Here is a 12,286-nt window from a genome sequence, read left to right as displayed (position 1 = left end):
GGGTCATAGGAAGACCAAGAATGAAGACAGGAGAGCGGAGGGAAGGTGAGAGGAGGCAGGGGGGTGGGAGGAAGAAGGATAAAGACAAGGGATTTGGAGGCTCCAGGCCTTCTGAACTGGAGCCAGAAGGCAGTCCTGCATAGACAGTTCCCCATCAGCTCCTTGTATGTTCCAGGTGGGGGTTGGGGGCCACCACCTCAGCTTCAGGCCCGAGCCCATCAGAACCCTTCAGCACAAGGGGACTGGGACTCACCTGGATGTGGTATGCGGTGTGGTTGGCAAGCGGAAGGAGGGAGAAGAATAGGAGAGAAGCTAGAGTTCAATGGCACAGACTCAGAAGAGCAAAGAATGGGTTGGGGAAACTGAGGGAGAGGTAGTATGTCGGCAGTGAGGAGAGATCTGGAAGAGACAGAGACTGGGAGAGACAGAGATGCAGGGGAAAGCCCTCCAGGTGCTTCTAAAACAGTTTCTCCTTGCCCATGTCTCCTCTGCCCCCTCTTGACATGGTCTGGGGTATAGGGTTAATCCTCCAATAGAAAGGAACCCATGGGAGCCCTCTCATTGCCATCTGTCATTTCCATGTATGGATCCTCATCAAAGCTGGCGTCTAGGAGAGGCATCGCCCATGTCCCACCCTGAGCCACCTTCCTCAGGCACAAAGGATGGACTTTGCACACAGAAATGTCCGAGCCAGGGTGAAGACAACATAATGAATCCCAAACACCATCCCAGGAGGTGGCCTTTGCACCTACCCTGATTTGGTCCCTAACTCCCTGTGTGATGTTGGGCAAGTCGTTTATACTCTGGGGCAGTGGGGAGGGAGAGAGGGTTAAGGATGACATGATTGCAAACACCTCTTCAAACTTCAAAACTCTACCATTGTATAAAGATTCCGGTTTCCCCCTCCAAAACCTCTAGAATTCTCCTTCTGTGTCCAGTCAGAAGAAGAGGGATGCTTTACCAGCTTGTGCCACTGGTACTGCTGATCTGGAAACCGTAACACCTAGATTCATGGAAGAGTTCGTTAATCCTTAGAACTTGAAGGGAATCCAAGACCAGGTACAATCCAGTATTTTGTGAATTAAGAGACTGAGGTCCAAAGAGGGAAAGGGTCTTGCCCAATGTGTTCAGCTGGTTATTCAGTAGTGGCTCTGGGACCCAAACTGAGAGCTTTGGACTCCAAGTCCAGTCACCCCCCTCTGCTTTCCTCAGGAGAAGCCCTCTTAGCCTGCCACAGGTTCATGGGGACTTTCTGCCCCAGCTTCCCCCCAAAGAAGTAAAAATCCTACAGCAATTCCAAAAGTGAACATCCTTTATGTCCTCATCCCTTTCCCATACATAAGAAGTCCTGGCAGTTACCCTTCTGGCTCAGGCTGATGTGATGGGTATGGGACATGACGTTTGAGCAGAGGAAGCTGGGTGAGGTGTGGGGGTGGTTGCCCATCCCTCCCAAGCATGTGGACGGTTGGGAATAATGGGGAGTCTGGGCTGGAGATGCCACAGCCTTCCCTCCAAACAAGCATGGAACCAGAATCATCACCTTCTCTTGTCAACAGACAATAATCTCCCACTAGCACGGCTCCTGGGAACCCGCTGTCACATGAAGAGTAAATTCTCCATGATCTGTGTGAATGAAGAGGAGGAGTCTGGGAAGTGGGAAAAATAAATTAGGAAATAAAAGCAACGTTGGAACCATAAGCACTCCAAAGCCGCTTGCTTACACGCTACATTCGTGATCAGAAAGGAGGGAGTCCGCCTTTCCGAGCACTCAGGGCTCAGTCCGACATTTTAGCGATCGAGTCCGCTTTCCCTGAGCACACCCCAGCTGGGTGGTGGGGGACAGGCCTGGAAGGTGGTGTGGGTGTGTTGAGGGGGGCGTTGAGGGAGACGAAACTGTCCCTAGATGTAAACATCACCATGGAAACTCCACAAAGACTTGCCAGTACAGTTCTTTCCCCTTCATCCACCCTGCAAGGGTGAGCGGGAGGAGGAAGCCCCCTCCCCAGGCCTACACTGTGCTCTCCATCACCCACTCGGAACTGCCAAAAGTTCCCCGGGCCCCCACCAGGTCACTCTCCTCAAAGGGCAAGAGCATGCCATTGACAGAGAGGCTGCGCTTTGTCCAGATGTTCGAGACCCTCCGAGGGGGGCTGTAGCCACCAGGGGCCACCCCTCCGGCTGCGGCGGCTGCGGCTGCAAAGTCCCCCATGTCAAAAGAGTGGCTGCGCTTGGCCTTGCCCTCCAGGGGCAAGGGGAGCAGGCTCCTGGCTCGGGCCGCGGGTGGCCCCAGCAGTGGCTCTCGGTCCGAATGGTGGCCCCTGGCTGATGTCCCAGACCCTCTCCCGCCTGGAGTCCTGGAGTCCAGTAGCTCCTCCTTTCTCTGGCTCTTGAGGTCCAGGGAGGCAAAGGCCCCCATCAGGCGGTCAAGGTTAGGCTTGGGGCGGGGGGCTGGGGGTGGGAGCCTCCAGGGGCCCCGTCCCAGCCCTGCGGCCTCCCCGCTGCCCAGGGAGCTGGAGGAAGAGGAGTCGCTGCCCCGGGCCAGGCTGGCACTGAACTGCACGAGTTCATTACGCACCACCACCTTGGGTGGCCCCTGCACAGGGGCCCCACTGGGCGCGCTGGCCAGAGCGGGTGGTGGGGCCCCGTTGGTCTGCGAGTGCACATTGCTGACTGCCGCAGCCGCCAGCTTGCCCGGGGCCTCCTGGTTGCAGACCTTGTAGCGCACCATGAGGATGACAATGAAGACCAGTAGCGTGGCCACAATGATGCCGCCGATGACCAGGATCATGGTGCCACCCAGGATCTGGCTGTGCATCGACTGGCACTGCGGGTAGTCAGCCTTGGTGAAGAACTGCGCGCAGCCCACGATGTTGGTGGCCGTGAGCGTCGTGGCTGTGTCGTCCCACATGGCCAGCACACACAGGTCGTAGCCGGTTCCTGACACCAGGTTGTTGACCACGAAGGCTTTGTTGGAGGCTGGGATCATCCTGGGGTGGGTGGACGCAGAGGAGGAAGATGGTGAGGGTTGGCAGGGACAGAAATAGAGTGACAGAGGCAGGAAAGGGTGGTGGTGGTGGCAGGGGGACAGACACAGGGACACAGAAGGAATGAGGTGGAGCAGGAGAGAGACAGGGACAGGTGCAGAGACAGGAAAAGGATCCAAGGAGAGATAGGAGGGGTGGGGGACAGGAACAGGGTGTAGGAGATGGGGAGAGAGTCCCACCAGGCCCAGGTAAGGAGCCAGAGAAAGACAGGTGGGGGTGGAAGGGTCAGTGAGAGATGTGCACACAGACCAGGTGCCCAACCAGCCCAGGAGAAGCAGGAACACAGAGACCAGGAGTGCAGAGATGAAGGAAATTAGGAGGGGACAGTGGAGAGAGGGTAAGGAGATGGGAAGAGAAGGTATGGAGGCCAAGATGAGAGAGGGACCATGGCAGGGGCAGAGGGAGAGACATGGAGAGGCAGAGAGGTTAAAGCCTGCAGAAGCAGAGTCTAAACAAAAGGATCCCTCACGATATCCAGCCCGACTCCAGCCCTGGCTCCCTCAGACTCTGGGAGGTAGTGGGAGCCAGGCCTGCCCAGGCCCCCCACTTCAGATGCCCCAGACCCTGTTCACCCCTTGTGTCCTGGAGATTCATGGACATCGGCTGAGCACCCCCATGAGGCCCTGCCCTCAGAGCCTACGCCATCGTCCTCTGCAAATGGCTTTCTCAGGCTTGGCAGGAAAATGCTTGCTACTGCAAACTGGGTAGGAGAGGTCTAAGCAGAAGACAGCTGGAGGCAGGGAGGGGTGGGGGACAGTGCAATGTTGAAGATGGGAGGGCAATTCTGCTTCCCTGAGGAAAGGGATGGTTCCTCCTTCACGGGCCTAGCAGGCCAGCCTCACCCAGAGACGTGGGGAAAGAGAGTCTCTGCTCAGGAGGCCACCTTAGGGGAGGGCCTAGTGGGGCAGCTGGGGCCTCTCCGCTGTCCTGGGCCTCTCTTGCCAGGATCCTCAGGAAGCCTGGGCGCACTCCCTGATCTCTGTCTAGGTATTGTGCCTTAGTATTATCTCCAGAGACAATGCCTGTGTTGTCCCATCAACACTCCTGCAGAGATAGTCACCTCGTCTTGGAGGGGCCATGTCCCTCTCTGCCTTTCCCACCGCCTCTCCTCATGAAGAGCCCTCCATCTCCTACTACTCAAGGGCTCTATCAGGGCCTGCCAACCCCTCAAGCCCAGAACCAGGCAGCTTAATTGAGATCTCAACTATGAAATACTGGAGCCTGAAAACTTCCACCTGGGAACTCCTCGCACAGGATTGGAGTTGACAAGCTTTTATTGACATCCCATCAGTGGGCAGCACAAGAGGCCCATTCCCTCCCTCCTCACGTTCCCAGCTCGCTCTGCTGATGGGGAAGCCACAGTGGAGGAAACTTTGGTTCCCAACCCCACCGCTAGCCCATAGCTGCAAGAGGTGGGGGCTGGGGCTGGGGCTGGGGCTGGGGACAGTTTCCTCAAGGGCCTGCAGGCCAGCCCCTTATGGCTATCTGTTTCACCTGGGCATCATGGCAATCCCATGAGGGTACGGACTAGTGCTCTCATGGCACAGAACAGGAATGGCCAAGATTCAGAGAGGTTAAGTGATGTGCCTGAAGTCACACAGCTGGGACTGCACGGTTGGACCACTGGACTTTAACAGTGGTTTCTACATCCATAATCTGGGTTTGCTCCTAACCAAGTGATAAATTTGGGGCATTTTGCCTCATCTCACTGAAACTCTTGTCCCTGTCAGCCACCCCTTCCCTGGAACAGCGCTCAGAGCCCACCATGGCTCATATCCCTCCACCAGCAGGATCTCTGGCCTGCTGGGCCACCCACCGGGCAGAGCCCAAGGAGTCCTATGTGGCCAGTGCCCACTTCATTCCCCCTCAGAGCTAATGATATAAGTTGGAGAGGCAGGACCTATACACACCCAGACAGTGACAATAGTAAGAGCAAACACCAAGTGTCACCTGTGTGCCAGGCCCTATTTTAAGGGCCCCACGACTAGCAACTCACTTAGTCCTATAGCAACTCTCCAAGGCAGCCACTACTGGGATCCTTACCCTGCGGGTGGGAAGGCAGAGGTGCAGAGGTGAGAAGCAAACCTACACAGCTGGGATTTGACTCCAAATCACTGTCCCCGCACCTCACTGCAGCATGAGCAGTGTAAGAGCACATCCATTCAAGGGGGAGCTGGGCCAGCTTGTTTATTGAACACTTATTATGTGACAGGGTTCCCATATTTGGCATCACATTTAACCTTTGCAACAATCCTAGGACATGGGGGATGGACCATGAGCCCAGAAATCCTATCCATGTTTAGCTGTTTTCTCCTGGAAAGCAGACACTACCACTGCTGCTAATTAATAATAAAGAAGAGGATCTAAAGTCAAGTGAGGGCTTCCTATGTGCCAGGCACCGTTCTGAGATCTTAAAGGGGGTTAATACTCATAATAGCAATCACCACCTCCATCTTACAGACAAGAACCAGAGGCACAGAAAGGGTCAGCTGGCTTCCCAGGGGCACCCAGATAGTAACCAACAGAGCTGGGATCTGAACCGGGCAGTCTGGCCTCAGAGCCTCCACTCCCAACCACTGTACCATCCTGCCTCTCAGACGCTGCCCTGTTTTCCTGAAGCCCCGAGGGGCCACTTTGTGTGGGACCCTGCCTGGCCACTCTCCCCCTTCCTTCCCAAGTCGGGGCAGATCAGAATGTGATGAAGCCACAGTGGGCCTGATCAGAACAGGACTGATTCTTGGCACCAGGGGTGAGAGGGGGCAGGCTAGGAAAAGCTTCCCACTGTAACTGGCCCATCAGACACAAGGCTGGAAGAAAGGACTTACTGCGCAGGATTAAGATCAGGGAAGCAGCTCCTGGTTCCTAGGTGTGTGTGTGTGTGTGTGTGTGTGTGTGTGTGTGTGTGTACTTACAGGAAAGCCAGGGCCAGCTGGCTCCAGACAGCCTTGGCAGTCAAGTCCCACCTTTGGCAAAAACAATAATAACCAGTGCTCACTGAGCACTAAACCTGTGCCTGGAAGTTTGTGTAAGTTATCTCACTTAACCCGCCTGACAACCCCTGGAGGAAGTCATTATCCTCATTCCCATTTAGGGAAGGAGGAAGCTAAGCAGTTGTCACTTTCCCTCGGGGGAGTGGTGGAGCTGAGAACGGATCTGGATCCGCTGGGATTCGGAGCCCACACTTCTAGGCATAAGCAAGGCTGCTTCCCACCCCGGGCAACCAAAAAGACAAACGGCATAAGGAAGTCATGAGAAACGGGCACTATTCAAACCCTAGTGACAGAATCAAATTAATCTCTTCCCGTGCGGCCCTGTCCAGCCGCTCATGCTCCCCAACACAACCAACCACTGATCCTCCGGGCTGGATCTGGAGAGCCTGGGTCCCCCCTTGACGCCTGTCCATGTCCCACAGGCAGTCTGGTGGAAGGTTCTACCTTCTGGACTTGGCGCTGCCCCATACTCACACTTCTGCTGAGGCCTTACCATCGTTGGTGTGGATGAATGCAGCAGCCTCCACATAGGCCTCTCTGCTTCTGCCCGTGTTTCTGCCCGTGCTTCTGCCCCTTCACGTCCATGCTCAGCACCACCAACCCCAGAGTGCTCCATCCAGAACAACTCTGCCCCGCCCCTTGTCCACCAAAACACTCTTCTAGAGCCAGTCTCTACAAGAGACAGTCCAAGCTCCCGAGCTGGGCTCCCAAACCAGGCAGCCCATCACCTCCTTGTCCCTCCACCCATGCACCCTCTGACCTTTGCCCACGCTCTTTGGGAAAACACCGCTCAATAGTGGCGGAAGGCATAATACTCACAGAGGGATAATTAAAGCCTTTGCTTACAAGAGACTTTGTTACAAAGGGGTAGGTTTGGAGTTGGGGGCCACAAGGGAACGTGCCATTACCCAGGGTTGGTAGCAGCCGAGCTGTTACCCAATCTAGCCCTGAGCATACCAGGGGAGGTCACCAGACGCAGGAAGAGGAAAGATTCATGCAGATCATGCAGCGCTGCACTGGGTGTGGCCCACAGGTGGCCGCTGGTCCATGTGCTGGTTATTCCTGGTCTATGATCACACAGTACAGAAATTCAGAATAGCATTAAGACAGTTTTATGGCAATTTGGCATTGGTGTGACACCCAAGTGCATGATCATCTTTTTCCTGATAATTTATTTCCATTATATTCTTATAAAAGCATTGGTCTGCAACGGATTGGGAAACAGCATGATCCCTTGCTATGACTAGCTAGAGAAGTACTGATCTAGGATAGGAATTACCAGCCTTGGCCCTACTGACACTTGGGGCCGAAAATCCTTTGTCGTTGGGGCCGTCCTGTGCACCACAGGCTGTTTAGCAGCATCCCCGGCCTCTACTGACTGGACGTGAGTAGCATCTCCAGTTGTGACAACCAAAGATGTCTCCAGACATTGCCAGATATCCTCTGGGGGCAACACAGTGGCATTGAAAATTTGCTCGAGGGACAGGCAGCCAGGGGCAACCTTACGGCAGGGGAACCAGTCAAGTAAATACCCTCACCTCACTCTCTTCCCTCCTCCCAATCTTCTGCTGTTACTCCCCATAGCTGAACCCCACCAAAAGCTACAGTTCATGGCTGCACACTGGTCAGCCTTCCAGGGCACACGGCAGCACAGAGGAGTGCATGTGGAGAGGCAACGGGCAATACCTGGCACGACCATTGGGCCAAAGCCCTTTTTGTGAAAGACACGTCCTGAAATCCTGATAGGTTTCTGTCTATCACACAAACCGGAGACATCTCTGTTTGTAGAAAACGTGAACTGCTATTTTAAGTTCAATTGCTCCAACACGTTAAATTTAATTAAGCTCACGTGCTCTAAAGCACAATTTAAAGCTGCAACCCCAAGCACTTAGCCAGGAAAAAACAAAACAAACGTAAGTGGCTGCTTCTGAGTTTTCTCTTTTGCCCTATTAATATTCATCCGGCATTCGTTCATTCAGCTTAATACGATCAGACAAATCTACAGCTGATGTCTACCGCTGACGTCAGAGCTTTAGGAAGAGTCACAGGAGCGTAGTGGTTGCCTGACTATTTGCAATCAGGTCTGTATTCCCTTTCACCTGTCCCCACTCTGAGTGCCGAGGAACTGCACTTCCCAGGCTCCCTTGCCCGTTCCCAGGCTCCTTGGCCTCGGGCTTCCAGGAAGAGCTGGCCAATGGGAGCGCTGGAAGAAGGCTGGAGAGCGGGAGGAGGGGAGAGGCCAAGCCATATCTGCCTCTTTCTCTGCTTCACATGGGGGCTTCCCCTCAGCTCCTGAGCCCCCTCTGTGATCCCAGCTCCCGGCGTTCCGGTTCCTGCGCCATGGCCTTGGATCTTTGGCTCTGGTCATGTCATCTCCTGTGTCCTCACTCCTAGGGGGCGGTGGGACAGTGCTATGGCTGCCTGCTGTGGCCCATCACTCCGATGCCTCACTGACCCCCTGGTTGAAGCCCCAGCGATTCCATCCCCTGTGTAACCCAACCCCTGTGCTGAATTTCCTCTTAGGTCTAGAGCATGCTTTTATTTCTCCTGATTGAATCCTGAGTGGCACAGGAGGGGACTTTCCCATGATGGGAATGTCCTATCTGTTCTCATTTTCCCCTCGCACTTTGGGAAAAAGACCATCCTGGTTTCATAGCAGCAGCAGAAGTAGCAGCACATCTTGGCCTTACCTGGGGGAACGCCAGCCTCAGGAAGCACTTGGCCACCTTCTCTGAATCTCTCTCCACTCCCCACATAAGCCACCCTGACCCCTTTGCATCTAACCACCCCAGTTTCTGGAAACCTATCTCTCTCTCCACCTGGTGGCTGTGTCCGTCCGTTGAGGCCTGACCCAGACAGCACGTCAAGCCCCCGCCGAGAGCTGCCCCTGCCCCCCTCTGCCACCGCACTCCTCTCCCTTAGAGCCCTTCTCTGTTTGTGCTTATGCACAGACTCCCTTGAGGACCGGGTCCTCGTCTTGCTCACTTTGTAGCTCCACTGCCAATCATGTTATCTGGCCTAGAGTCACTGCTGAGTAAATATTTATCTACAGTTGAGTGAATGAAAGAGTGCTTTGTTAAATGTTAAGGCCTATACAAATGGGAGAGAATCTTATTTAAATATGATGGCTGGCTAATGGTGACTCGCAGACAGCGGCCGGTCCCGAGATCTTTCTGGAGAGATATTTTTCTATATCCTTAAGGCTCACCACATGGCCTCTTGAGCACCTTTATGGATGCACATGTAGATAGACAGTTGTTTGGGACGTGTGAGTGTGGGTATGGAGGGGCACGTGTGTGCATGTGTGAAACTGTGTGGGGCATGTCTGTGTGTCATCTCAGTACCATCTGAGAACTGAGTGTGTGTACGTGTGGGTGGGTGGGTGGGGGTGTGTCGGTGTTCACATATATCCGGTATGCAAAGATGCTGGGCCCAGGCAATGTTAGTCACTGCTCTGCCCATCTTCCACCTAGGCCTCCACTCACCCAGCCACTCTTGCATGTCCCCTGACACTCCTGAGGTGACTGTGTGATCTCTCCCAGAGACACTTGCAGGCCAGGTCTGTTCCTTCCTAATTGCTCCCATTAAAGGTATTGGGGTCATCCAGGAATGGGAATGGGGAGACCTTGAGTCTGCCTGGGCCTCAGGGCGAAGCCTGGGAGCTGCCTACCATAGTCCACTTCCTTACTCCTGGGCTCACTCCAGACCACGTTCCCCAATTTTCCTTGTAGTTAGGGGAGTCCAAGTGATATGTTCTGGCAAATGGAATGTGGGTCACCCCTGGGCTAGGCCTTCAAAAGGCCAGACTGCCTGCCCCACATTCTCCCTCCCTTCTGCACCCAGATGCAGAGTGCGGTGACCTGCCTTGATCACACAGGTGACAGAGAAGCCTGAGGGGTAGTAGAAGCCAGATGCCTGTGTCTCCAGGTGCAGAAGACATCCTGACTAAGCCGGTACACTGCCCTGGACTCAGGACAGTGAGACCCAATTTGAGACCCAAGATTGCATTTGAGCCTTTCTGTGTTCACAGCCATTTGCAGCAGTGCTGGCCTCTCCTGACTAGCACAGGCCTCAGATCAGATGAGGCTGGCCCAGGGAGCGTGCTACCCCGAGATGTGTGAGGGTGAGAGGACTGAGCGTGTATCTGTGTAAGAGGAAGAAATTGGGACTGGTGTCGATACAGGAGATGCAATTTCTGCTTTCCTGGAGTTGTCAGTAAATTCACATCTTTTATCTCCAGCCCCCATCCCTTCAGCTCTCCCGGTACCACTACTTTTTAGGTGCACCGCCCCCCCCCCCACCCATCCATGATGCACCACAGCTGCCTGCTGGGCCCCAGCAGTAATTTGGAGAAGCCATGTCAAGCTGCCCCACTCCACTTCCCCAGCTCTGCACCCTCATTACCGGCTCTTCACAGAACCACCAGCCTGCCAACCTCTCTGGCCGGCTGCAGGAGCTCGGAGCACATGAAACAGCCTCATTAAACAGAGGCGAGCGGCTGTGGCTTCCCAGCCTCTCCCTATTCCTGCAAGCCCCCAAAGGGGCTGGTTCGCTACCCTGCACAAACCGCAAGGTACAGGGGAGACACGGCTGCTTCTCTCTGGCATACAACTTATTGAGTACTTCCCACGTGTGGGCACTTGACAGGCACAGGCTCTTTGATTCCGCGCACTGATTGCGTAGGTGGGAATAATTCTCCCCAGGTTACAGATGACGAGACTGAGGCTCGGGCAGATGGGTCACCTGCTCAAGGGCACAGAGCTGCACAGTGGCTGAGCAGGTGTTATTAGCCAGGCCTTCCAGGCCCCTGACCACGATCTGTCCTATATGAATTACCCTGAACTGAACTGAGCAGAATCAGATTTTAGCAGCAAGCAGGTCTTAAGAGTCAGGCAAACTGACAGAAATTTTTTTTAAAAATCATGTTTTACTCCAATGACAGCTGATATTTATTGAACACTTACCATATGTCAAACACTCTTCAGAATATGCTTCATGTATTAAACTAATTTAATCCTAATGGCAAGTCTATGAGGGAGGTACACTATTATTATCCTAATTTTACAGATCAATACATTGAAGCTCAGAGAAGTGCTTTGCCCAAGGTCCCGTAGAATGTTTGTGCCTAGCCAAGATTTGATCCCAGCACTCTCATATTACCTCCATCACTGCTCATGATCACCCTGAGAAGTACCTTTCATAATTATGCTCCCATTTTAGAGAAAGTAACTGAATGGCAGTTTTGTAGCTAATTAGGGGTGGAGATGAGACCTTAGTGAGTGATGAGGGTTGTCTGGTGCTTGCTTCCTTACGCTCATGTGAGATCTGAAGATGAGATCTGAAGACTGTGAAGGAGCCACGTGGATATCTGCGGGCAGTCTCCTCACAGAGGGAGCTGCCATTACAAAGGCCCTGAGGCAGGAACAGTGAGGAAGCCTGTATGGCTGGAATACAGTGATGGGAAGGAAGAGTGGTAGGAGATGAGGTCACCAACATTGCCGCCAGGAGCCAGGTTTTGGAAGGCTTGCAAATACGTTCAGTGTTATGCTCCGACTCTGAGTATTTGCTGGGCACCAGGGTTGAGAAGGATTCTGAGGCCATGTTCAAATTCAGTGGGACAGAGTGGTACGGGCCTGCAAGAGCCTGTCTCGTTGCTTATGGTCTAGAGAACAGGGAATTGTTAGAATTATTGGAATTACTAACACAGCTGGCCTTCCCTAAATGTGTGGCCCTGAGTGGTCACAGGGGAAGGCACATGGCTGCTCTTTAGGAGACTATCATGGAGCTGGCGTGACTGAGCGAGGGCTGCAAGAATCAGAAGCCTCTCATCAACTTCTGACCAGGGCCAGGGGCCAGGAACCAGGCTCTGCTGCCTTTGCCCCTCCTGAGAACACAGGCTCCCCCGGGGGGCCCGTGGCCCTCTGTCATCTTGGCAGTTACTTCACCCTGTCAGCAAGTAAAGAAGCCACATTCAAGATGATTGAGATTCTGAGGCAAAGCCGCCCATTCTCCATTCCCACAGCCCCCAGGAGAGCAGGCAGGGTGGGTCATCAAAGCCCTCGTGGAACTGGCCTCTGGGGGAACTCTCTTGCTCTCCTTCCCCCTGCCTCCTCTGTGCCAGCAGCTAGAGGATCTTGTTAAGAGCAAGTCAGATCAAATCCTTCCTCTGCTCAACGTCCCCAGGAAGGCCTGTCTCAGATGTCAAAGCCCTAGGGTGGCCCACAGGCCCCGTGTGATCTGCACCTCACCTCT

General features: G+C 54.1%; 1 protein-coding gene across 1 annotated transcript in view; it reads right to left on the bottom strand.

Annotated features, from left to right (window-relative positions):
• Nucleotides 1–1,294: 1,294 nt before the first annotated feature.
• Nucleotides 1,295–12,286, bottom strand: part of LRFN2 (leucine rich repeat and fibronectin type III domain containing 2) — a 176,362-nt gene continuing 165,370 nt past the window's right edge. The window contains exon 3 of the mRNA XM_072833132.1: nucleotides 1,295–2,987. Within this exon, the coding sequence (XP_072689233.1) occupies nucleotides 2,009–2,987 (979 nt within the window). The 3' untranslated portion in view covers nucleotides 1,295–2,008. The remainder of the gene's footprint in view (nucleotides 2,988–12,286) is intronic.

This window comes from Canis lupus, chromosome 7, assembly GCF_048164855.1.
Source record: "Canis lupus baileyi chromosome 7, mCanLup2.hap1, whole genome shotgun sequence".
Lineage (NCBI taxonomy): Eukaryota > Metazoa > Chordata > Mammalia > Carnivora > Canidae > Canis > Canis lupus.
This window is presented reverse-complemented; position numbering and strand designations above follow the sequence as displayed.